The sequence below is a fragment of the Hyla sarda genome, chromosome 7 (genome assembly GCF_029499605.1).
Source record: "Hyla sarda isolate aHylSar1 chromosome 7, aHylSar1.hap1, whole genome shotgun sequence".
Classification (NCBI taxonomy): Eukaryota; Metazoa; Chordata; class Amphibia; order Anura; family Hylidae; genus Hyla; species Hyla sarda.
The window spans coordinates 69,097,776-69,123,064 of record NC_079195.1 but is presented as its reverse complement, the minus strand read 5'-3'; the positions used below and the strand labels follow the sequence as shown (position 1 = coordinate 69,123,064).

The following is a 25,289-nucleotide window of genomic DNA, read 5'->3' as shown; positions in this document are numbered from 1 at the left end:
TGTCATAGTGCAAAAAAAATAAAAAAGTGATGTTACTCAGGACCCAATCCTGATCATGTGCATATAATTTTTATGTGTCTCGGACCTATATATCCAGAGATATAAGCATTTATCTGCTGGTGAGTTACTTTTTCATTGTGCAGGCTGGAGGGGGCGTGTCAGTCTGTCTCCCTCACAGGAGCAAGCCTGTGCAGTCAGCCAATCAGTACTCTCTACTCTGTAACCCTTTCCTCTCTGATTTCATGCTGTACATGTTACACAGAGGAAGATACTTGGAGCTTGCCTGCAGTAATCAGAAGACATTATGGTGAATTCATAACAGGATAAAATGTATAAATATAAGAATAGATCTTTATAAAATTAGTGCAAGGATTTTTTAGATAAAAGGACAGCATTTTTATGAATGCATGTTCTATCTGTTTTATCTTCTCCTAGTAAAGCTGGATGCTAATCAGCATAGCTGTCACTATGTGTGTCATTCATCTTTCACAGACTCCTGAATGTCTGATCAACTTCTTTGTCATTCAGGAGTCCGAGAAAGCTTTGACTATTTCAGCATGCTGGGAGTTGTAGTTTAGTAACAACTGAAGCTGCAATGTTTGTAAATAACTGTGTTAGAGCAGTGTTGCCTCCAGCTGTTGTAAAACTACAGCTCCCAGCATGTCCACACATCCTTCATATGTAGTTTTGCATACACAATAGAAATCTCCTATACTGAATACCGGTATGCTTTACGGCCGGTATCCAGTATGCTGTAAAATCTGGCTAAAAGACTGCTAGTGGTGGCTATTTTGAGCTTGAATTTCAGGTGAAAATGTAAATTTTTTTAACAGGTGTATATTGTGAAATGTCATATTATAATGAGTCCTGCAATATAAGAAAAGTTTTTAACACTGACAGTGCCTCTTTAAAATTTCCCTGCGGGATCCAGCAGCTGTATGGCATAATCGTGGTTTAAATGCACCCTTAGTGCTAGTGTGTGGTCAAACAGTTTGGGCTCTTCTATTAATAAATCTCTTTCACACAGTCCATCCATCTGCTGGCAATGGGTTACAGGGTCAGGAAACACTAAATAAAAGAAGATTTGCTGCAGAATAAGATCAGGAGCCCTCTTATTTATCAGGTGAAAAGATTACCGTATATACTAGAGTATAAGCCGACCCGAATATAAGCCGAGGCCCCTAATTTCACCCCAAAAACCCAGGAAAAGTTATTAACTTGACTATAATCCTAGGGTGGGAAATACATCATCCCCCCCCATGTCATCATCCCCCCCCCCTTCATCATCACTGCCTGTCAATCACTTCAGCCATCAGCTGTCCAGGCATGCTGGGAGTTGTAGTTTTGAAACCTCTGGAGGTCCGCAGGTTGAAGACCACTGCGGCCTTCGTCATCATCCAGACCCTCCCCCCTTTAGTTTTCTACTCACCTCCCCTCGGTGGGAAGGAAGGGTAAGCTGTTCTGGGCCATCTATGCTGCAGGGACCGCCCGGTGGGGAGGGTTAGTTTTTCTGGGCTGTCCATTTTCACTGGGGGGGGGGGCTCTTCCCCGCGCTCTGGGCCTGCCCCGGACTAGTGACGTTGCCTTGACGATGACGCACAGGGATCTTCATGCACAGCCTCCCTGGCAAGGCAATGTCGGTGAAAATGGACAGCCCGGAACAACCAACCCTCCCCACCGGACGGTCCCTGCAGTATAGATGGCCCGGACCAGCTCACCCTTCCTTCCCACCGAGGGGAGGTGAGTAGAAAACTAAAGGGGGGGTCTGGATGATGACGAAGGCCCGCGCAGTGGTCTTCAACCTGCGGACCTCCAGAGGTTTCAAAACTACTACTCCCAGCATGCCCGGACAGCCGATGGCTGTCCAGGCATGCTGTGAGTTGTAGTTTTGCAACATCTGGAGGTCCGCAGGTTGAAGACCACTGAGAAGGGATTGACAGGCGGAGAGTATAAGCCGAGGGGGGCGTTTTCAGCATGAAAAATCCTGCTGAAAAACTCTGCTTATACTCGAGTATAGACGGTAGATACATTTCATATACTTTTGCCACGTTTGGGGGTATTTTTTTTTTTAACAGACAGATCTTTATGAACACAGATCCAGAAATACACCTGTCAGATGGGCGCTTGTTACATATGTCTGACCCCTGCGGCCGTAAAACACCAATGTGAAGCCAGCCTAAAGGGCAAGGCATATAGGTGTTACAGATTATCAGGACGGGTATGAAACACTTCACATTACAATTCAACAATAGGGTCCACCTCATTTCAACAAGTGTAAAGACACGTCACAGTCCCTTTTGGAAATAGGAGTCACTTATCGTAATGAGAAATCCATGAGATTATGTGCCGAAATAGGTTTAAAACTCTATATTGGGAACATGTCCAAATGGTTTCTAACCTTTTTAATGTAGACATATACGACATTTAAAGGGTACCTCTCATCAAATAAACTTTGGATATATTTTAGATTAATGAATGTTGAATAACTTTCCAATAGCATGTTAATGAAAAATATGCTTCTTTCTATTGCATTTTTCCCGATCAGTCGTGTCAGCAAGCATTTCAGGCTCATGCTGGAGTCCTAAACACTCAGAGCTGCCAGCCTGCTTTGTTCACAGCCAAACAGGCTGTGAACAAAGCAGGCAGGCAGCTCTGAGTGTTCTCCTTTGTGAACAAAGCAGACTGGCAGCTCGTAGTGTTTAGGACTCCAGCATGAGTCTGAAATGCTTGCTGCCAGGACTGGTAGGGAGACCCCTAGTGGTCATTTCTTCAAAGTGGAAAAATAAATAGAAAGAAGCATATTTTTTAATAACATGCAATTGTGATGTTATTCTGCATACATTAATCTATAATACATCAAAAGTTTTTTTGATGAGAGGTACCCTTTAATACAGGCCTTCTCGATATACCTAAGCAACATGTGAACCAAGGATAACATCATCCCCTGCATTATAAGGATCACCATGAGTACAATATTATACCGTCACTCATAAACATGTGAAGACAGACCTATGATAAGCCCTATTGTTGACCCCTGTAAATCAAAGTGACCATTGAAAACAGCTGAATTACACATCTGACACTGGATGACTGCTCGCAATGACTATTTCTAGTGCAGAATGCTCTTTGTACAGTAACAATGTTATCATGGCTATGGCACAAAAAGACTGACTCGATCATTCAGAGACTATGCCAACTTACATTGTAAAATGTCTTATCACCATCTTGTGAGCTGCCTCCAGACAATGCAGCATTTCTTAGCAGTGTCTTAAAGGCTTCTGTATACTTTCTCCACCCTCCAATTTCTATCACTTGCTGAAAGAAATTTTCGAAACTCAGTGTAGACAATTCCATAAGAAGTCCCTATAAATAGATTCCACAATGCAATAAAATATAGTATTATCCCACACCCTAACTCACATCAATTACTGTGGCAAATAACCATACAAAGAAAACTGCTATCCCCAAGATAGAGGACAGTACTGTTTACCCACTGGACTATCAATCTATGGGCCTGTAATGACCATGCTTGAAGCTCCCGGGCCACAAAGCCAAACAGGGCCCGCCATCTACCACATGCCATTTAGAATCATTATTTTGTCTCACATGGCAGAAAAAGCCTTTGGGCCCACAGACACCAGGGCATGGGTGGCACCATTACCTCTGCACCGCACATAACCATATAAATGGAGCTAACCAGACCAAGTCTCTCTAAACTGATGCACAGATATTCCATCAGGGAGAAGTGGGCATCCTAGGACACTGGGGAGCTTTATTAAAACCTGTCCACAGGAAAAGTTGCGGAGTTGCCCATAGCAACCAATCAGATTGCTTCTTTCCTTTTTCACAGCCATTTTCAAAAATGAAAGAAGTGATCTGATTGGTTGCTATGGGCAACTCCGCAACTTTTCCTCTGGACAGGATTTGATAAATCTCCCGTCAGTGTGTTTATACACCAATATGACAAGATTCTGTTATATTTAAAAGGAAGAACAGCACAAAAGTCAGAGATATATTCCCTGTCAAAAAGATGAACACTGCAGCTTGACAGTAGTGTGAACAGAAGTCTAAACACACAGATTTTTTTCCACCATTTCTTAAACCAAAAAAAAAGTTATGTTTACAGCTGTAAATGTTACCTCGACAGCTGTAAATGGACGGCCTGCACGCCCCTCCCATAGACATACATGGAGGGGCCATGGCGTGACGTCTCTAGTCCCTGAAACACAGAGGTTTCCGAGACTGAAGCAGCAGGCCGGCATAGAACGGGGGTGCTGCATGGATGTCTATGGCCGGAATACCCCTTTAAGTTTTAGTGAATTGAACATTTGACTAGGTTTAGATCATTTTTCAAACACATATGTTCATTTTGCTGGATTCTAAAAGTACAGAACATGCAAAGTGAAGGTATGTGAATACAAAATGCAGCAAATGTAGTTATAAGTTGACTATGTGCAGTCCTTTAAACTCAATGCACCACGGCACATGTTGGCACCCTCTTTTGACAGCTTGCTTACATATGGGGAAAATGTGCATAGAGCCTAAAGCCCCTTTTACACTACCTTTGGTCACCTGTAAACTCCCCATCCCAGTTTTTTGCATTTTTGTTTTTTCCTCATCCCCTTCTAAAAATAATAACACTTTCAATTTTGCACCTAAAAATCCATATGATGGCTTATTTTTTGCGCCACCAATTCTACTTTTTAATGATATCAGTAATTTTACCCAAAAATCTACAGTGAAATGGAAAAAAAAATCATTGTGAGACAAAATGGACGAAAAAACGCCATTTTGTCACTTTTGGGGGGCTTCCGTTTCTACGCAATACTTTTTCGGTAAAAATGACACCTTATTTTATTCTGTAGGTCCATACGGTTAAAATGATACCCTACTTATATAGGTTTGATTTTGTCGGACTTCTGAAAAAAATCATAACTACATGCAGGAAAATTAATATGTTTAAAATTGTCATCTTCTGACCCCTATAACGTTTTTATTTTTCCACGTAGGGGCCGGTATGAGGGCTCATTTTTTGCGCCGTGACCTGAAGTTTTTAGCAGTACCATTTTGTTTTGATCAGACTTTTTGATCGCTTTTTATTAATTTTTTTAGTATTGGAATTTTTTGCGTGTAAGCCATTGACCAAGCGGTTTAATTAACGATATATTTTTATAGTTCGGACATTTACGGACATATGTTTATTTTTATTTCAAACTTTTATTAGGGAAAGGGTTAAACGATCTTTATTAACTTTCTTTTTTGCAGTGTTATAGCTCCTATAGGGGGCTATAACACTGCACACACTGATCTTTTACACAGATCACTGCAAAGTCATAACTTTGCATTGATCAGTGTTATCAGCGGTTAATTGCTCAAGCCTGGATTTTAGGCTTGGAGCAATCAATCGACGATCGGACGCGCAGGAGGCAGGTAAGCCCCCCCCTCCTGCTGTGTCCTAGCTTATCAGCCCGACTGAGCAGCCGGGATGCTTTTACTTTCACTTTGATCAAAGTTGATCACCACGTCTAAAGAGTTAATGCCGGACATCAGCCCAATCGGCGATGTCCGGCATTACCCACCGGGTATGATGCGCGCTCACCGCATTATATCTGGAGACGCGCATATGGACGCTAATAGACGTCCATTTGCACTAAGGGGTTAAACGGCCGTCAAAATATCCCATTCACGCCAAAGGGATCTTTAGACCCTCCTGCAGCACCAGTTATGTCCCGTTATGACTAACTGCCGTTATTTTTGACGGCACAAAAGACGGTGCATGAACTAATTTTTGTCCAGACAAAAATAACGGTGAATAATGGACATTAAAATTTTAACATTGAAGTCTACGGGTGATGGATGTTCACAAGTGACATCCGTCAGTGCCTGTTATTTTAACGTCCGTTATGAGCCGTTACTTGTACTGTGCATGCTCAGAACAGCATCACAACCAGGAAATAAAAGAACAGACATAAAATAACAGACTATAACATGACAAATGAAATAACGGGTGATAACAGATGGAGCATGTCCGTTATGTTGACAGAATGCCCGTTAAAATAATGGACATTAATTATCCGTTAGCATCCGTTTTGTTCAGTTATTTTGTTTATTTCTTCATGACCTTTTTCAGCAGAAAAACTGTATGCATTGACTATCCATTGAAAACCATATGCCAAACTATGCATCCGGTTGCATCTATTTTGCGTCTTGTACGATTTTGTCCTTTTTTTTTTCCCGTACCCAAAACCGTAGCCTCCCACAGTTTTTGGTCCAGGTGAAAAACCGTATTGTATACACGTTTTGATACAGTTTAGGCTGCATTCACATCTTGTTTTTGCAATACGGTTCCCGTTTCCGGTTTCAGTGTAAAAACCGTATATATATATATATATATATATATACACACACATATATATACACACACACACACGTCATTTAAAACCGTATGCCAAACGTAGCCTCTGGTTGTGTACATTTTGCACCATTTACGGTTTTATCCATTTTTTTCCCCGTACACAAAACCGTAGCCTACTACGGTTTTATGTCCGGATGAAAAACCGGATACAACCTGTATACATTTTTTTTTTTTTTTTAAATGATGGTCAATGGGAACCGCACAGAAGCGTATGTGCGTACGGTTCCATCCGGTTTGCAAAATACGGTTTTGCAGTTTGCACATGCGCAAAGTACGCCGAAAGTTCTTCACACAAATAGAACAAGAAGAACTTTATTTAATTAAGGACAAACTTAAAACCGTATCCATTTCTTTTTTCAAAAAAAAATGTATTAAACCGTATGCAACCGGTCATCCGTTTTCCAACCGTATACGGTTTAAAACCGTACAAAAGATATACGGTTGTACACGGTTTGGTCCCTTTTTGAGACACACTTTATTTTATTTTTTTATAAAAAACCTGATACGGGAACCGTATTGCAAAAACGAGATGTGAATGCAGCCTAAGTCCGGTTTTGAGGAATCCGTTTTTAATCAAAAATCTGAGACAGGAACTGTTTTGCAAAAACGTGGTGCGAATGCACCCTGACACTGGAGTTTGTCACAACTGTATCCAGTTTTTTTGTTACCACTGTATCCAGACTAGGCAATCTATGAACTACATAAGCATTGCATGCAATACAGTTCCCGTATGAGGTTTTTGATGAAAAACGGATTCTTCAAAACCTGACTAAACTGTATCAAAACGTGTGTACAAATTTCAACCCGTATACAGTTAAAAACCGTATACGGTTTGAATAAATGATGTACGGTTGCATCCGTTTTTTAAGAAAAAAAACGTATACGTTTTTAACTTTTCACTCCATTTTGAATAAAGTTTTACTTGTTTGATTGAAATTCCAAGAAAAATAGCTGCAAAGTAAAAAACTGTATGGTGAAAACCGGATGGTTCTGTAAAGTTCCCATTGACTTACCGTACATGTTAAAAAAAAAAATGTATACGGTTTAATACAGTTTTTGACAAAACCGTATAAGGCTGGATTCACACTTCGTTTTTACATTACGGGTGCCAGATCCAGTGCAGTGCACTCCCGTACCCCAGCCGGACCAGCGCTGAACTCCATTTACTTTAACCCCTTAAGGACTCAGCCCATTTTGGCCTTAAGGACTCAGACAATTTAATTTTTACGTTTTCATTTTTTCCTCCTCGCCTTCTAAAAATCATAACTCTTTTATATTTTCATCCACAGACTAGTATGAGGGCTTGTTTTTTGCGCGACCAGTTGTCCTTTGTAATGACATCACTCATTATATCATAAAATGTATGGCGCAACCAAAAAACACTATTTTTGTGGGGAAATTAAAACGAAAAACGCAATTTTGCTAATTTTGGAAGGTTTCGTTTTCACGCCGTACAATTTACGGTAAAAATGACGTGTGTTCTTTATTCTGAGGGTCAATACGATTAAAATGATACCCATTATTATATACTTTTATATTATTGTTGCGCTTAAAAAAAATCACAAACTTTTAAACCAAATTAGTACGTTTATAATCCCTTTATTTTGATGACCTATAACTTTTTTATTTTTCCGTATAAGCGGCGGTATGGGGGCTCATTTTTTGCGCCATGATCTGTACTTTTTTTTATACCACATTTGCATATAAAAAACTTTTAATACATTTTTTATAATTTTTTTTTAATAAAATGTATTAAAAAAGTAGGAATTTTGGACTTTTAAAATTTTTTTTCATTCACGCCGTTCACCGTACGGGATCATTAACATTTTATTTTAATAGTTCGGACATTTACGCACGCGGCGATACCAAATATGTCTATAAAAAAATGTTTTTTACGCTTTTTGGGGGTAAAATAGGAAAAAACGGACGTTTTACTTTTTTATTGGGGGAGGGGATTTTTCACTTTTTTTTACTTTTACTTTTCCATTTTTTTACATTTTTTTTTACACTTGAATAGTCCCCATAGGGGACTATTCATAGCAATACCATGATTGCTAATACTGATCTGTTCTATGTATAGGACATAGAACAGATCAGTATTATCGGTCATCTCCTGCTCTGGTCTGCTCGATCACAGACCAGAGCAGGAGACGCCGGGAGCCGCACGGAGGAAGGTGAGGGGACCTCCAGGCGGCGTTATGAATGATCGGATCCCCGCAGCAGCGCTGCGGGCGATCCGATCGTTCATTTTAATCGCGAACTGCCGCAGATGCCGGGATCTGTATTGATCCCGGCACCTGAGGGGTTAATGGCGGACGCCCGCGAGATCGCGGGCGTCGGCCATTGCCGGCGGGTCCCTGGCTGCGATCAGCAGCCGGGATCAGCCGCGCATGACACGGGCATCGCTCCGATGCCCGCGGTTATGCTTAGGACGTAAATGTACGTCCTGGTGCGTTAAGTACCACCTCACCAGGACGTACATTTACGTCCTGCGTCCTTAAGGGGTTAATGAGCCGACCGGAGTCAAACGGTGACTCAGGTCGGCTCATTTTTGACCCGTACCTGTATCCCTCCCCCAGCCGGATCCGGCACCCGTAATGTAAAAACTAAGTGTGAATGCAGCCTAAGATGCAAAACGGACTATACCGGATAATGCGTTTGACATACAGTTTACAATGTTAAGTCAATGCATACAGTTTTCTATACAGTTCCATATGGTTTTTAAGGCCCCTTTCACACTACAAAATGACTCAGTTTTAAAGATCCATTGAAAGTTACGTCTGTAAAACGGCAGTTACAAAATCCTATATGGCCATTAGAAAATCCCACTATAGTCTATAGTCTAATAGCCGTTTTAACATGTTATTAAAGGGGTACTACCATACTGACAACTTATCCCCTATGCCTGATGGGGACCCCCGCGATCTCGCACGCAGCACCCCGCTCTCATCAGGCCCCGAAGCGAACATCGCTCCGGGTCTGATGACTGCCAATCACAGGGCCGGAGTATCGTGATATCACGGCTCCGCCCCCATGTGACGTCACGCTCCGCCGCTTCAATGAAAGTCTATGGCTGGGGGCAAGACAGCTGTCTCGCCCCTGCCATAGACTTGCATTGAGGGGGCGGAGCGTGACGTCACACGGGGGCCCCGTCATCAGAACTGGAGTAGATGTTCGCTCCGGGCCTGATGAGAGCGGGGTGCTGCGTGCGAGATCGTGGGGGTCCCCAGCAGCGGGACCCCGAGCAATCAGGCAACTTATCCCCTATCCTTTAGATAGGGGGTAAGTTGTCAGCACGGTAGTACCCCTTTAATAACGGCCATTATTTTGTGACAGAAGATAGTAACGAAGATGTGACAAAAATGATGCACGATTTCTCCCATTACTATCTTCCGTCACAAAATAACGGTCGTTATTAATAACGAGCTAAAACGGCTATTGGAAAAATCCCATAGACTATAATGGGATTTTCTAACGGCCGTATAGGATTTTGGAACTGCCGTTTTACAGCCGATTTTCAGACGGAACTTCCAACGGATCTTTAAAATGGAGTAATTTTGAAGTGTGAAATGGGGCCTAACATGAAACCGTGAACGGGAACTGTATAACAAAAACGTTAATGTATCCGTATCCAAGTTGCTTAGTTTACAAAACACTGCCAAGACTTGATACAACTGTAGCAAAAGCTCAGCTGTGAGAAGTATTAGGTCTGTACCAGTCCTCTGGAAGTAAACAATGTTCTCATTCACTGACAGCAAACAGAGTTCTCATAAAACAGTGAAGAGTCAAAAACACTATACAGCAGCGGTTTCCAGCTGATGCAAAACTACAACTCCCAGCATGCCCGGACAGCCAAAGGCTGTCCGGGCATGCTGGGAGTTGTAGTTTTGCAACAGCTGGAGGCCCCCAGTTTGGAGACCACTGCTATAGAGGGAGATTTATTAAACTGTTTGCAAAGGAACAGTTGCCCATAGTAACCAGATTATTATTATAGTTTTTCCCCCAAAAGGACTCTGGTTGCTATGGGCAACTGTACCACTTTTTTTTTTTCTCTGCACAAGTTTGCTCAATCCACATAATACATCTGTTTTGACAGGGAATTGTTCCCCAACCTGTGCCCCGACAGACAAAACGATGTGAGTTATAGTTTTACTGATGATGTATCATCGCTTCTAGCCAAGTATTGCTGGGCCTTGTAGTTTCACAACCTCTGAGGTAACAAACTACGAGTTACGCAAACGCCTACCGAGAATACCAACAGGTACGCTTTTTTTCTCACGTAGAGCACGCAGGAGCGGCGGACGATACGCCCTAGTAACAACGTAGTTTACGTAAAGCTTCCCCAGAGATTAGGCCGCAGCCTGAGAGCCGCGCAGGGTAACTCACACGTCTGTGCCCTGCAGCACGAAGCCGGAGTTCAGGCAGCGCCGGGCTATCCTCCTCCACACCGCGTCCCGGCAGGTGAAGTGATAGAGTCTCCTGCACACCTGCCCCAGCCGCCCCAGCGCCCGGCCGTCCAGGTAGGAGAGGACGAGCAGGAGGATCTCCTCAGGCAGCTGCAGGAAGTGGGCACCCATGTCAGGGGGTGCCTGGCGCTCAGGATCTGGAGGTGCTCTGCTCTCCGCACACTCTGCTTTCCCATGGTTGGTGGTCGGGTCACAAGTAGCGGGGACTGGAAGCCATGGCAGTGTCTGACCGAGTCACGTGATTACCAGGAACTCTACGAGCAGCGGCAGCTCCGGTACTGATACATTGAGCAGAGCGTGAGGTGCGGTGACCAATCACAGGCCGGCTCAGGTCGGGGCAGGGCAGGTTGGATAGTGAAAGGAATGAGCTGATTGGTTGCTATGGGCAAATGCCTCAGTTGAGGTTCACAGAACTAGTGTTGCTCATGGCAACCAGGCGAGGTAAATTAGAAAATCTAATCAATCTGTGGGTGATTCTTATTTTTTTTAATACACTATGGAGGAGATTTATCAAAACCTGTCAAGAGGGAAAGTTGCTGAGTTGCCCATAGCAACCAATCAGATTGCTTCTTTCATTTTTGACAAGGCCTCTGCAAAATGAAAGAAGCGATCTGATTGGTTGCTATGGGCAACTCAGCAACTTGATAAATCTCCCCCTATGGCCCTTATTTACTAAGAGTGTTGTGTAGGTTTCTTTGTGGGTTTTAATTCCCTACAATTTATTTTCCACAGTATTTACTAAGGTTTCCCTACATTTTCCACTTTCCCTACACTTTTTTTTTTTTTTTTTACACATGTTCTGATCTGTCTGGTTTTCCTCAACTCAAATCCACCACAGTTTCTGTGGAAACCTTAATAAATATGTTGGGTTTTTGTGAAAATGTCAGGAACATGCCCCTTTTTGCAGACCACGTCCCCTTTTTCGGGTTTTCTTAGCAAAATGGAGAGTTAGTCTGGGTTTTTTCAATTCTGGCGCAATGCGACATAAACTAGAGGGTTTGCAATAGTAAATGAGGGCCTATGTTGCTAGGAAACCATGGTTTTGGATCAAATAAGGAATACCAACTTATAGTGTGGCACACTGCACCCATTTTAACCTCTTAGGTTGCATTCACACATCATTTGGGGCATATGGCAGCCGTATCCAGCAGGGGGATTTTAAAACCTTGGCTTATCCATGCTGGACCCGTACTGTACCCCATTAAAGGAAATCTGTCATCAGAATCACCCGCACTAAACCTGTTACACAGGCTTGTAGTGCGGGTGATCCTGATTAAAACGCTTCTTACCTGGTTAAAAATGGTTCAGCGCTTCTTAAGATATCTATATTTTTAGTTTTCTGTTATTCCCTGGCTTGGGACTCAGTGGGAGGTGTTATCATCTCAGACTCGGCCACACGTCATTCTAGCTGGGCGGAGCGGCCGCACGGCTCATGAATATTCATGAACTTATCCTCCTGGTCTAATTCTTCTTTCTCGGTCTGTTTGTGAATAAATACACCCTCGGTCCCTCCCTTCCTCCCACCCCCGGCTTTTCACTCATGCAGCCCGTCTTCTTACTTGTATAGGGCCGCAGCTCGAGTGAAGCCGGGAGGGGAGAACGCCGCTTCCGGGTGTACGGAACGCGGCGCATGCGCGGCCCTCCACACCAGACCGAGAAAGAAGAATTAGACCAGGAGGATAAGTTCATGAATATTCATGAGCCGGGCGGCAGCTCCGCCCAGCTAGAATGACGTGTGGCCGAGTCCCAGATAATAACACCTCCCACTGAGTCCCAAGCCAGGGAATAACAGAAAACTAAAAATATAGATATCTTAAGAAGCGCTGAACCATTTTTAACCAGGTAAGGAGCGTTTTAATCAGGATCACCCGCACTACAAGCCTGTGTAACAGGTTTAGTGCGGGTGATTCTGATGACAGATTTCCTTTAATTTCAGTAGGCCGTCCAGAGTTAGTTAGTGACTCTGGCCATTTTCTGACCATATCCGGTTTTTGGACTGGACTAAAAACTGTGGTCTTCTGCGGTCAGCCTATTGAAATGAATGGGGTACGACAGGCCTCGATAAATGCTAGGTTGTCATGGCAACTAAAAAGCTGGTGCCTGAAATCTTCTAGGCCCATCCTTTACAGTTGTCACAGCTTTCCGATCCTCAACCTTTTAAGGACCAAGCCCATTTTCACCCTAAAGGAGAACTCCAGAATACAAAAATTGTCCCCCTTACTGCCGGCAGTAAAAAAATAAACAGGTACATTACATACGTTCCTTTGCTCCCCCGGTGCCTCCGGTAACTGGCTCCGGCCTCCGCCGCGATCCTCTTCCTTGTTGCCGGTGGTCAGCGAGTCATACTGCACTCAGTCAATCAACGGCCGCAGCGAAGTCCTGACTTGGCCGGCGAGAGCACTGTGGTCATGATGTCAGCAGAAAGCACTGTGGTCATGATGTCAGCAGAGAGCACTGTGGTCATGATGTCAGTAGAGAGCACTGTGCTCGTGATGTCAGCAGAGAGCACTGTGTTCCAAAAAGAAAATAATTTCCTCTGTAGTATTCAGCAGCTAATAAGTACTGGAAAGATTAAGATTTTTTAATAGAAGTAATTTAAAAATCTGTTCAACTTTCTGGCACCAGTTGATTAGAAAAAAAAAGTTTTCCACCGGAGTACCCCTTTAAGGTAATCTCATGACATAGCCATTTAGCCCCAAGACAAGCGCAGATCCTTCCTAAGAATGTCCATTACTTTCTGCCAGGTACGTACTAAAATCACCTTATGGTGGATAACCCCTTTAACTCAGTGTTTCCCAACCAGTGTGCCTCCAGCTGTTGCAAAACTACAACTCCCAACATGCATGGTCTGTCAGTGCATGCTGGGAGGTATAGTTTTGCTACAGCTGGAGGCACACAGGTTGGAAAACACTGAGTTAGGAAACAGACAATGTTTCCCAACCAGTGTGCCTCCAGTTGTTGCAAAACCACAACTCCCAGCATGTGCAGACAGCCGAAGGGCATGTTGGGAGTTGTAGTTATGCAACAACTGGAAGAGAACAGTGTGGAGACCACTGTGTAGTGGTGTCCAAACTGTAGCCCTCCAGATGTTGCAAAACTTCAACTCCAAGCATGCCTGGACATTCTTGGCATGTTTTGAATTGTAGTTTTGCAACATCTGGAGGGCTACAGTTTGGACACCACTTTATAGTTTTTTTGTACATTTCTATCTCGATACATGAAAGAAATTAATTTTCAATTTTGTGAATTGTATTAATAATTTTTTCAATTTTTTATGAAGTATCGGAGGTCTTTGAGTGAGGTGCATAAGAAGACTCAGCAAGTTGATCATAAGTTTGCTACAAACAAATGGAAACGTATATTACTGAAGGAATGTTTTGTCTCAGAGTTTCCACTTTGGCATGTGTTCACATTGTACAGTAATTCAAACGCGGGTTTTCATGTTGTGTATGTTTCTGGAGTTTTATTTTGTGTAACAAACTTTTTGGATATGATTTGGCTTTATACTATAGAGAGAAATATGAAGTCCTGTGAACATTTATACATATATATATTTTAATGTGTATTCACATTGTATGTCAAGTAACTTTGTTTGGAATTCTTGTACGTATCTTGGTCATTCATCAGGATGGGAGAGTAAGTAATCATGTTGCACCTGTATTGGGAACTTGATGTCAGTTCCGGCTGCAGAGACCAGTGGGCGTATCTGAAAGGAGGTTTGTGTTATTTGCAAATGTGTATTTAAACCCCTCAGTACAGTAATATCACTGCCATGACTAAGAGCTTATGCTCAAAACGTGTCAGAGTTTCACTTCAATTTTAGAGTGACATGTCACCACTCACTTCCACCACCGAATTTTATTTTTAATTGGATGAAGTAAACGTTAAGTTTTATTGTACTTGCACCTTGGGAGCGGGATTTTCCTCTTGTTCTCTGCCTGGTCTCCAAACTGTGCCCTTCCAAATGTTGCTAAACTACCACTCCCAGCATGCCGAGACTGTCCAGGTATGCTGGGAGTTATAGTTCTGCAACATCTGAAGGGCCAGATGTTACAGAGCTACAACTTCCAGCATGCCTGGACTTTCTGGGCATGCTGAGAGTTGTAGTTTTGCAACATCTGGAAGGACACAGTTTGGAGACCATATGCTGGGAGTTGTAGTTTTGAAACTCCTAGAAGCAGCAGTGAAGATCACTTTTACTGCCTCCACTTGCCTGCTGATCCTCCAAGCTGCTTGCTCCACTCGCCAGTACCCGCATCTTCCAGGTATCTGCCGCCGGTCCCCCGGCCTCAACGGCCCCTGCAGCCATCTTCCCCCGCTCTGCCCGGACATCCAGGGGCGGGCAGAGCGGAGATCTCAACTGTCACACACCCCCCGCCCCAGCCTTTCGATTCACCAGTCAGTCTTGACCGGCCAATCTCAGGGGATAGGAGGAGGTGGCACCCCTGCCTCCTCACTCCTATCCTTCAGGATCATCGGGGCTGCTCCGATCATCCCTATTTTCTGGGCGATCAGGTCACCAGAGACCCGATCAGCCCGCAATCGCAGCAAATCGCCAATCTGAATTAACCGGCGACCCAGGGGTTTGTACGAGGTGCCTGCTGAATGATTTCAGCAGGCAACCTGGTCCGGGCTCTCCCGTACCACAGCCAGACCAGCACTGAAATCCATTTACTTTAATAAGCCGACCGAGTCAAACGGTGACTCTGGTCGGCTCATTTTTGACCCGTATGCGGTTTCCTAACCGGACCTAAAACCATAGTATACTACGGTTTTAGGTCCGGTCACAAAACCGGATACGGGTCAAAAATGAGCTGACCGGAGTCACCGTTTGACTCGGTCGGCTTATTAAAGTAAATGGATTTCAGCACTGGTCCGGCCGGGGTACAGGAGAGCCCGGTTTGCCCCTCCCCCAGCTGGATCCGGGACCCGTAACGTAGAAACGAGGTGTCAATGCAGCCTAATTTGGGTAGTTGTTTATAAGTGTCTCTATGTTCTATCATTTGTACATTACTTTTAGAAGAAATAAATCCATACACACATGGTCTGCACAGTCCTGAACCAGTGGGAATGGAAACTAAAGATGCCTATACACTTTCAAAAGCAGTTGGCCGAATGTCCGTTCGGCACACAGCTATCTCTCCTGACATCTCTATATACGTGAGCATTTGGCATGGTCGAATGTTTATGTGTCCTTTATTAAATGGGGAGATGTATAAGCCACAGCCAAAGAGCGGTGGCCTAGCCATCTCTCCTAGAACAATAGGGTCAGGCAGTTGAACCCCTAATGGCCAATCACCATCTGTCTGGGGAGAGTTGAAAAAGCGCCATACACTGTAGACAGTCTGCTAAACCCACCAAAAATGGTAGCTCTGAGTCCTTTTGGAGAAGTCACAAATACAGACACAATCTATTGCGGACCGCTGGAGATAGAAGCAAGGGAAAGCGTTATCATATCCCTCAGTGACTTGAAAGAAGAGCGTAGTCCTATGTGCAGACACTTTTGTATGATAAAGACTGCACTCCAGTTTTCTGGACTAATGGTAGCCAAACCATTACCGTACTTGAGTGCTAAAGTAGACAACATCTTTAGGAGAAGAGAAAAAAAGGAAATTAATAAAAGTACAAGTTGAAATATGGGAACATTTTTGACTTTTTTTTGCAAAGCAAAAAAGCATGACTAATATTGGTTTTATGATGCAACTTGAAATGTATTTAATTTTTTTGCATTTAAAATATTTTTTTGACCAAATTATAGTATTTAGCATATTTTAATTATTTCGTTTTGTCCTTCTCCAGGATCTATGGTTGTCTTCGCCAGCACTTGAGGATAAATGTTACAGTTCAGTAAAACAGAATACTGTATGTCAAGCGTGAAGAATATGCCTTTTGTGGTAATCATGCCATAAATTTTACTGTTGCTAAAGTAAAAGCACTAAAAAATAACAATAAAGTATAATAATTATCATTGTCTGATATTGACTTGGACAAGGAAAAGCTACCCTGTTGTGTTTTATGGAACCTTTGGAGGGTACTCATTGTGTAATTTAGGAGTGTATTGGACGACAGGAGTATCACACAAGGACATGTATATCATGACAAAGGAATGTAGACAATAAAACACAAATTCCATTGGCTGTAATATTTCTTGAGGGACTGCATACTGTACTTTGCTTTTTTGTATATTTATGTTAAGGGAGCAGTTTATTAAATGGCTGATGCTGCATATGTAACTTTAAAACCTAGAAAACAGTATGGAAAATTCAATCTGGACCGGATTTACTATTAAAAAATTATTAATAGAATTGATTTAATCACAAGGCATTACACCAAAATTTGACCAGCTACATATTTTCTTGGATTTCCTGTAATAAGGCTAAACCACCTACGAAAGAAGTGGGTCATGCCACCTTAAATGGGTTGTCTGGTGTTAGATTTTTTTTTCTTATTGGCATAGGCTGGCTAGAAGATAAGTTAGACTAACCTATGTGATCCCCCTCTGCTGCCATCCAGAGATTCCCGATCCCCGATGGTAAGCTCTTCGTGCTTTCATCTGAACATGCAGAAAATGCCTTTGTAGCTAGTCCTCAATACAGCTAGTGATTGGTTTGACAAGCTTTTTTTTTTGTGCATTGAGATAAAAGCAGAAAGAAAAAAATCCTGGTGCTGTACAACCCCTTTAAAGGAGTTGCTTAACAGAATAACATCATGTCTGCAGCTCCATCAGGGGGAAGGTTGGCGAAGATCGGACACTGATAACGGTGGCTGTGAGGAAAGTTTGTATAAGTTGTTTTTTTTTTTGTTTTTTTTAATTCGGCAGATCGGACTCATTGGTAAAAAATATATATAAATAAATAATTTGCTGATCACCGAAGAAGAGCGCATGCGCTCGAAACGCGGCTGATGGTATGGTCAGATTAACTTGTGTCCAGTGATCTTCAATAAAGATTTTCGTAATTTCAAGTGCTGGATCATTGCTGCTTTGTTCTAAGTTTGATGTGTACATGCCAAAATATACATGGTACAAAATATTTCATAGGAATCATCCGGCAAATTATTTATTTATATATATATTTTACCAATGGGTCCCATCTGCCTAATTAATAAAAAAGAAATGCGTCTGATGGTATGGTCGGTTTTACTTGTGTCCAGTGATCTTCAATAAAGCTTTTCGGAATTTCAAGTGCTGGATCATTGCTGCTTTGTTCTACGTTGGAAGTGCCCTGCGAGGTGGTGAGCTGGCAATTTCCTACATTTTGTTCGCACATCAAACTTACATTCTTATTTGAACTGAATATTTGGTACAATCTGAAATAAATACTGTTGAAAAATGACACAACTAAATCAATAGAGAGACATAAATACAATTTTGAGTTCAATACACACTTATGAATTGTTACATTATTAATAGTGGGGTTTTGTAAGCGTATGTGTCATTGCTGTTCAAATACAATAATGACAATACAACTTAAAATGGAAATTTATACATTTCATACATTTTAATTTAGAAAGATGAATTTCTATTTCAAATTTCCATTTAAAATTGTCTACACCCTGGTTAAGCTTAGTTGGTTTCTGTAGGGATTTGCCAACTGACCGCAGTCTCGGACAGAAGCTTAACATAAGGGTGTAGTGTCTGCCATATTTTTTAGCATGGAAAATTTGTATCATGTTCGCACAACTCTGTTCAAACAGGGTCAGGGTCGATACAGAAATATTTAATCCATGTTAATCAAATGCATAACCCAAAATACCCCTAAAAATATAAACACCAAAGGCAATATTGGTGCGGGTTCAAGGGACATGAAACAAATCACATATGGTACAAAGGTATTAAAGGGGTACTCCGGTGGAAAACAATTATTATAATTTTTTTTTTTTATAAATTGGTGCCAGAAAGTTAAACAGATTTGTAATTCACTTCTATTTGAAAATCTTAATCCTTCCAGTACTTATCAGATGCTGTATGCTCCACAGGAAGTTCTTTTTGATTTTGTATTCTGTCTGACCAAAGTGGTCTCTGCTGACACTTCTGTCCATGTCGGGAACTGTCCAAAGCAGGATAGGTTTGCTATGGGGATTTGCTCCTGCTCTGGACAGTTCCTGACATGGACACAGGTGTCAGCAGAGAGCACTGTGGTCAGACAGAAATAAAATAAAAAAGAGAAGAACTTCCTGTGGAGCATACAGCAGCTGATAGGTACTGGAAGGATTAATATTTTTGAATAGAAGTAATTTACAAATCTGTTTTAACTTTCTGGCACCAATTGATTTAAAAAAAAATGTTTCCACCGGAGTACCCATATAAATAAATGTTCTATCACAAGACCAGAAATGTGTTGAATAAATAGTAGCAAGCAGATACTAATTTTTTATATAACCCAAAATAAATATTAGACCAAAAGCACAATATATAATAATAACAGGCATGGTGCATACAAACTAGTATAGAAATATCATTGGTACCAATAATAGTTAGAAGAAGGGGGGGGGGGCTTTAAATACCCAGATGGACATATCCTGTGGTCAATAGTAATAAATGTGCATGGCGCAAAACTTACCGAGTGCTTCTGCTCCAGATGAGTTTTGTCACAGGCTTTTTCTGTTAACTGTTTATGTAGTTTTTATGCGCTATGCATGTTATTTTTTATTGAATGCCTTTCTTTGATACTACAGTGATCCCTCAACATACGATGGTAATCCGTTCCAAATGAGCCATCGTTTGTTGAAACCATCGCATGTTGAGGGATCCGTGCAATGTAAAGTATAGGACAGTGGTCTACATCTGGAGGTCCGCAGGTTGTAGACCACTGTTAGAGGAAGTTGTACTCACCTGTCCCCGCCGTTCCAGACGTCACCGCTGCCCGGGATGTCGCCGTCCATCGCTGTCCCCGCGTCCCCGACGTCGCTACGCACACCGCTCCTATTGGATGACCGGACGGCGTGGGCAGCATTGTGATGACGTCGATGGAGAGCGCCGCGATGCAGAGGATCCCGAAGAGGACGGGCCGGAGCCCCGAGGACAGGTAAGTGATCGTCAGCGGACCACACGGGGCACCGTAAACGGCTATCCGGTGGCAGCTGAAGCAGTCTGCGCTGCCGGATAGCCGTTTATGCGATGGCCCCAACATACAAAAGCATCGTATGTTGCTGCTGCCTTCAACATGCGATGGCCTCTGAGAGGCCATCGCATGTTAAAATTATCGTATGTCGGGGCCATCGTAGGTCGGGGGGGGGGTCACTGTATATGAATTGTGTTTGGTACTATATTTAATTATTCTGTATTTATTATACAATGGTACCTTTTGTATTCGCTACTATTTATTATACACAGTGCCATAATATTTACTAATTCCTTTAGTCTTATGTTTATCATATGTCTTTTTTTGCCTCATGATCCCCCATCATTGTTTTTAATATTGTCTTTTATGTTATTGCTTTTAGGGGTACTTTAGGTTTTGCAGTTGATTAATAATACCTGTTGTTATGATACACCTGTACATTGTTTCATTATTATTGGTGGGGTTTTTAACCCCTTAAGGACCGGGGTTTTTTCCGTTTTTGCATTTTCGTTTTTTGCTCCTTGCCTTTAAAAAATCATAACTCTTTCAATTTTGCACCTAAAAATCCATATGATGGCTTATTTTTTGCGCCACCAATTCTACTTTGTAATGATGTCAGTCATTTTGCCCAAAAATCTACGGTGAAACGGAAAAAAAAATCATTGTGCGACAAAATTGAAAAAAACGCAGTTTTGTAACTTTTGGGGGCTTCCGTTTCTACGTAGTACATTTTTCGGTAAAAATGACACCTTATCATTATTCTGTAGGTCCATACAATTAAAATGATACCCTACTTATATAGGTTTGATTTTGTCGGACTTCTGGAAAAAATCATAACTACATGCAGGAAAATTAATACGTTTAAAATTGTCATCTTCTGACCCCTATAACTTTTTTATTTTTCCGTGTATGGGGCGGTATGAGGGCTCATTTTTTGCGCCGTGATCTGAAGTTTTTAACGGTACCATATTTGCATTGATAGGACTTATTGATCGCTTTTATTCATTTTTAAATGATATAAAAAGTGACCAAAAATGCACTATTTTGGACTTTGGAATTTTTTTGCGTGCACGCCATTGACCGAGCGGTTTAATTAATGATATATTTTTATAATTCGGACATTTCCGCACGCGTTGATACCATATATGTTTATTTTTATTTACACTGTGTTTTTTTTTTTATTGGAAAAGGGGGGTGATTCAAACTTTTAATAGGGGAGGAGTTAAATGATCTTTATTCACTTTTTTTTTTTCACTTTTTTTTTTGCAGTGTTATAGCTCCCATAGGGACCTATAACACTGCACACACTGATCTTCATCATTGATCACTGGTTTCTCATAAGAAACCAGTGATCAACGATTCTGCCGCATGACTGCTCATGCCTGGATCTCAGGCACTGAGCAGTCATTCGGCGATCGGACAGCGAGGAGGCAGGTAGGGGCCCTCCCACTGTCCTGTCAGCTGTTCGGGATGCCGCGATTAGCCGCGGCTATCCCGAACAGCCCGACTGAGCTAGCCGGCCACTTTCGGTTTCGCTTTTAGTTTTCGTGCGATCGGCGCTGCGCGCTATTAGAGGCGGGTCCCGGCTTCACTATGACGCTGGGCCCGCCGTGATATGACGCGGGGTTACTGTGTAACCCCGCGTTATATCAGGAGAGCAGGACCAAGGACGTACCGGTACGTCCTTGGTCCTTAAGGGGTTAAGTATTATATAGCTTTGTGTGGTACTCTTTGCCATTTTTCTGTATAGTTTTAGAGGTCTTTCTGCTTATTTAGGTTTTTTGCAATGCCTATGTCACATTTTAACCTCATGTGAATGGTACTTGCACGGATATGAGCTTCTTCACACGGATATGAGCTTCTTCACATAGGCTAAATGCAAAATTAATAACAAGGCCCCATCAACCATGTATAGTTTTTAATACTGGTCTCTTTTTATTAAGGCAATAGGTCTTTAGGCTGCCGCAGGTACTAGAGCGTAGGCATGACTGCTACCTCTGCACCCCTTATAGCTATGCCCCTGCTTCTTCATCCTTTTACGTATCCTCTCCAAAAGCTCAAAATAAATAGGGGGCAATCGGCCGTCTGCCTTCATCTGCTTTTCTTGGATTAGCCCTTTACTTTTCTTCAGTTTAAATTAGTCTTCAAAAACCTGTAATACTCACCATATTTTTATTGCAAGACTTCATAGCACATAATTAAAGATAATGCCAAGAATTTAACTACTAGAACAGTATAGCAGGTCTGCTGCCCCCACAAGTTTATCTTAAAGAATTTTCATACCACCATGAGATAGATTGCGATTTGCATGCCTTGCATTCCATTTCATATACTTTTACATCTGGGGGACTTTTAAATGAAGTAATGTGTCTATCCTGGTACATTTATTTTTCAGGTGTCTGCTTGAAAGATCATTTTGAAGAAATAAGTAGTCTCACAGCTGTTGCTATAGGCTGGCTGTGAAGCTAAGAACTATTTCCTTTCAAAATGTTTTAAAACTGCAAGGCCTAAAAATGTAGCTACACCCTTTGAGTATTTTGTTATACAGTTCCACTTAAAAAAAAAAAAAAAAACGAAATATATGCTGGTTGGCCACTTGTTTTCCCTCTGCCGTGATCTGAGGATTTGCCTTGTAACACTGATGTTACTGATGTTTATGTTGAATTTCATACGTTTTATGTAGGTTTTTACTCTGTAGCCGTATAGAGTTTAGAGCAATTCTATACACTGCTATATATACATAGAGTTAATTTCTTATAATTTCCCGTTAATTATTTCCTCTCTGAAACTTCAAGAAAAATCTGTTTCACATTGACGTATTTAAAACAGTAATAGCAGCTGCCGACGTCAGATATAACTTAAAGTGGGACATTTTCTCTTATATAATTATTTCTAGGCAAACCTAGATTTTTAAGTAAACTTGCAAGTTAGTTTGTTTTGTTTTTTTTACACATATGCACAGTCGTGGTAGATCATATTCTTCTATGATAATGCTTTTGTGGCAAGTTTATGGGGCATATTTAGCAAAAGTGTCTAAATGAAAAACTCTTTTTGTTGCCCAATGCCCTTAGCAACCAATCAGAGCTCAGCTTTTATTTCTTAAACTAAATATTTTAGCTGTATTTGCTGCTAAGAGCTGCAGACACCATTTGGATAGTCGTTAGGGTATAAAAGCAAACGCTGCTTTCCTGGAGCTGATGGTGGTTACCAAAATTGCCTATTCATTTCTCATCCAAGTGTCAATGAGGCAGGGATAAATTGTCAAGAAGGCGGGGCAAGCCTCTCAAGTACCACAGCCTGGAACACCTTCTAGTTAACCCTTTATTTTCCATTCCTTGACAGATGTGCAGGGCTCTGGAAGGGGAGGGAGTTAGTGTACCAGGATGTGGCACATGAGCAGCTCATCCCTGCCTCCTTGACACAATAAACACAATAAAAATCACTTTCTTTACCAATAATTACCAAATAAGATCCAAAGTGTCTTTGCCACTAGGTGTCTCACTTCCCTGCAATTTGTTGCGCACTGCTTGTTGTTAGGGAAATTACACCTCTAGCAGATGAAACACAGGCAGTGGTGGAACATGTTTGTGCTAAATGGAGGAGAAAGCCTGGACTGTGTAAATGCAAGTTGAGCCTGTCTGCCTTCTCCAGAGAGTCCACACTGTTCCTGAAAGGTTAAATCAAGGCTTCATTCTTATCTCTGACCACCCTCTAAGTTCTAGGCAGCTGTCCCTTGTGTAGCTTGTTGTAGCTTGTCACCATCAGCAGCATTAGTGCTGCTTTTGTGATAAAACCCTGCCTTGCTATGTTACTGTTACTATTTTCCCTTCTGCTCACATATTACCTTAAAGGGTTACTCTGCTCCCCAGTGTTCAGGAACTCAATGTTCACATTTAGTTCTTGAACGCTGTGTGCGGGCTTCCGTGTTCACGCCCGCCCCCTCGTGACGTCACGGCCTGCTCCCTCAATGAAAGTCTATGAGAAGCGTGTGTGGCGGCCGTCACGCCCCCTCCCATAGACTTGCATTGAGGGGTCGGGACATGGCGTCACATTATGAGGTGTGACGTCATGAGGGGGCGGGTGTGAACACGGAAGTCCGCACACAGCGTTCAGGAACTCAGTGTTCCGGACGCTGGGGAGCAGAGTAACCCTTTAAAATCCAGTGCATTAATATCCCACCCCTGCATGCCATCTATAGTAATGTGCTGTAATTCATCCCCAGCACAGTGGTGTAGTAGACTAGAGAAGTAAGGAAAATGAAGTCCAGGTGTATGTACTAGTGGCAAACAGTTGAGCTTCTGTCCCACCTCTTGAAATAAAGAGAATGTAAAATAGAAAGAAGGTCACCTTGTCACCATTCTAAATGATTAAGGTAGCACAACCAGTGTTATGAAAGTACATGTTACGCCGAGCGCTCCGGGTCCCCGTTCCTCCCCGGAGCGCTCGCCTCATCTTCGTTGTTGCAGCGCCCCGGTCAGATCCACTGACCGGGTGCGCTGCGGTCCCGCCTTCAGCCGGGATGCGATTCGCGATGCGGATAGCGCCCGCTCGCGATGCGCACCCCGGCCCCCGTACCTGACTCGCTCTCCCTCGGTCCTGTCCCGGCGCGCGCGGCCCCGCTCCCTAGGGCGCGCGCGCGCCGGGTCTCTGCGATTTAAAGGGCCAGTGCACCAATGATGGTGCCTGGCCCAATCTTCCCAATTAGCTTAATTGGCTCCCACCTGTGCACTTCCCTATATCACCTCACTTCCCTTGCACTCCCTTGCCGGATCTTGTTGCACTTGTGCCTAGTGAAAGCGTTCCCTTGTCTGTTCCTAGTCCGTGTTCCTGACCTCCTGCCGTTGCCCCTGACTACGATCCTTGCCGCCTGCCCCCGACCTTCTGCTACGTCCGACCTTGCTTCTGCCTACTCCCTTGTGCCGCGCCTATCTTCAGCATCTTCAGCAGCCAGAGAGGTGAGCCGTTGCTAGTGGATACGACCTGGTCACTACCGCCGCAGCAAGACCATCCCGCTTTGCGGCGGGCTCTGGTGAAAACCTGTAGTGGCTTAGAACCGGTCCACTAGCGCGGTCCTCGCCATCCCTCTCTGGCACAGAGGATCCACCACCCGCCAGCCGGCATCGTGACAGTAGATCCGGCCATGGATCCCACTGAAGTTCCTCTGCCAGTTGTCGCTGACCTCACCACGGTGGCCGCCCAGCAAGCCCGACAGATCGCCCTTCTAACCCGTCAGCTGTCGGAAATGTCCACCATTTCGCACCAACTTCAGTCGCAACTTCTCCAGCAATCTTCTCCTCCGCCAGCTCCTGCACCTCCTCCGCAGCGAGTGGCCACTCCTAGCCTCCG

The 25,289-nt window shown here is 43.0% G+C and overlaps 1 protein-coding gene and 1 long non-coding RNA gene across 4 annotated transcripts in view; one reads left to right on the top strand and one right to left on the bottom strand.

Moving 5' to 3' along the window:
• The window catches only part of FBXW4 (F-box and WD repeat domain containing 4), a 225,608-nt gene extending 214,308 nt beyond the window's left edge, over window positions 1–11,300 (bottom strand). The window contains exon 1 of the mRNA XM_056529496.1: window positions 10,802–11,300. Within this exon, the coding sequence (XP_056385471.1) occupies window positions 10,802–10,992 (191 nt within the window). The 5' untranslated portion in view covers window positions 10,993–11,300. The remainder of the gene's footprint in view (window positions 1–10,801) is intronic.
• The window catches only part of LOC130281830 (uncharacterized), a 47,482-nt gene continuing 33,383 nt past the window's right edge, over window positions 11,191–25,289 (top strand). For all 3 annotated transcript variants that reach the window (XR_008846122.1, XR_008846123.1, XR_008846121.1), the window contains exons 1-2: window positions 11,191–11,322; window positions 16,681–16,775. This is a non-coding gene — a long non-coding RNA (uncharacterized LOC130281830). The remainder of the gene's footprint in view (window positions 11,323–16,680; window positions 16,776–25,289) is intronic.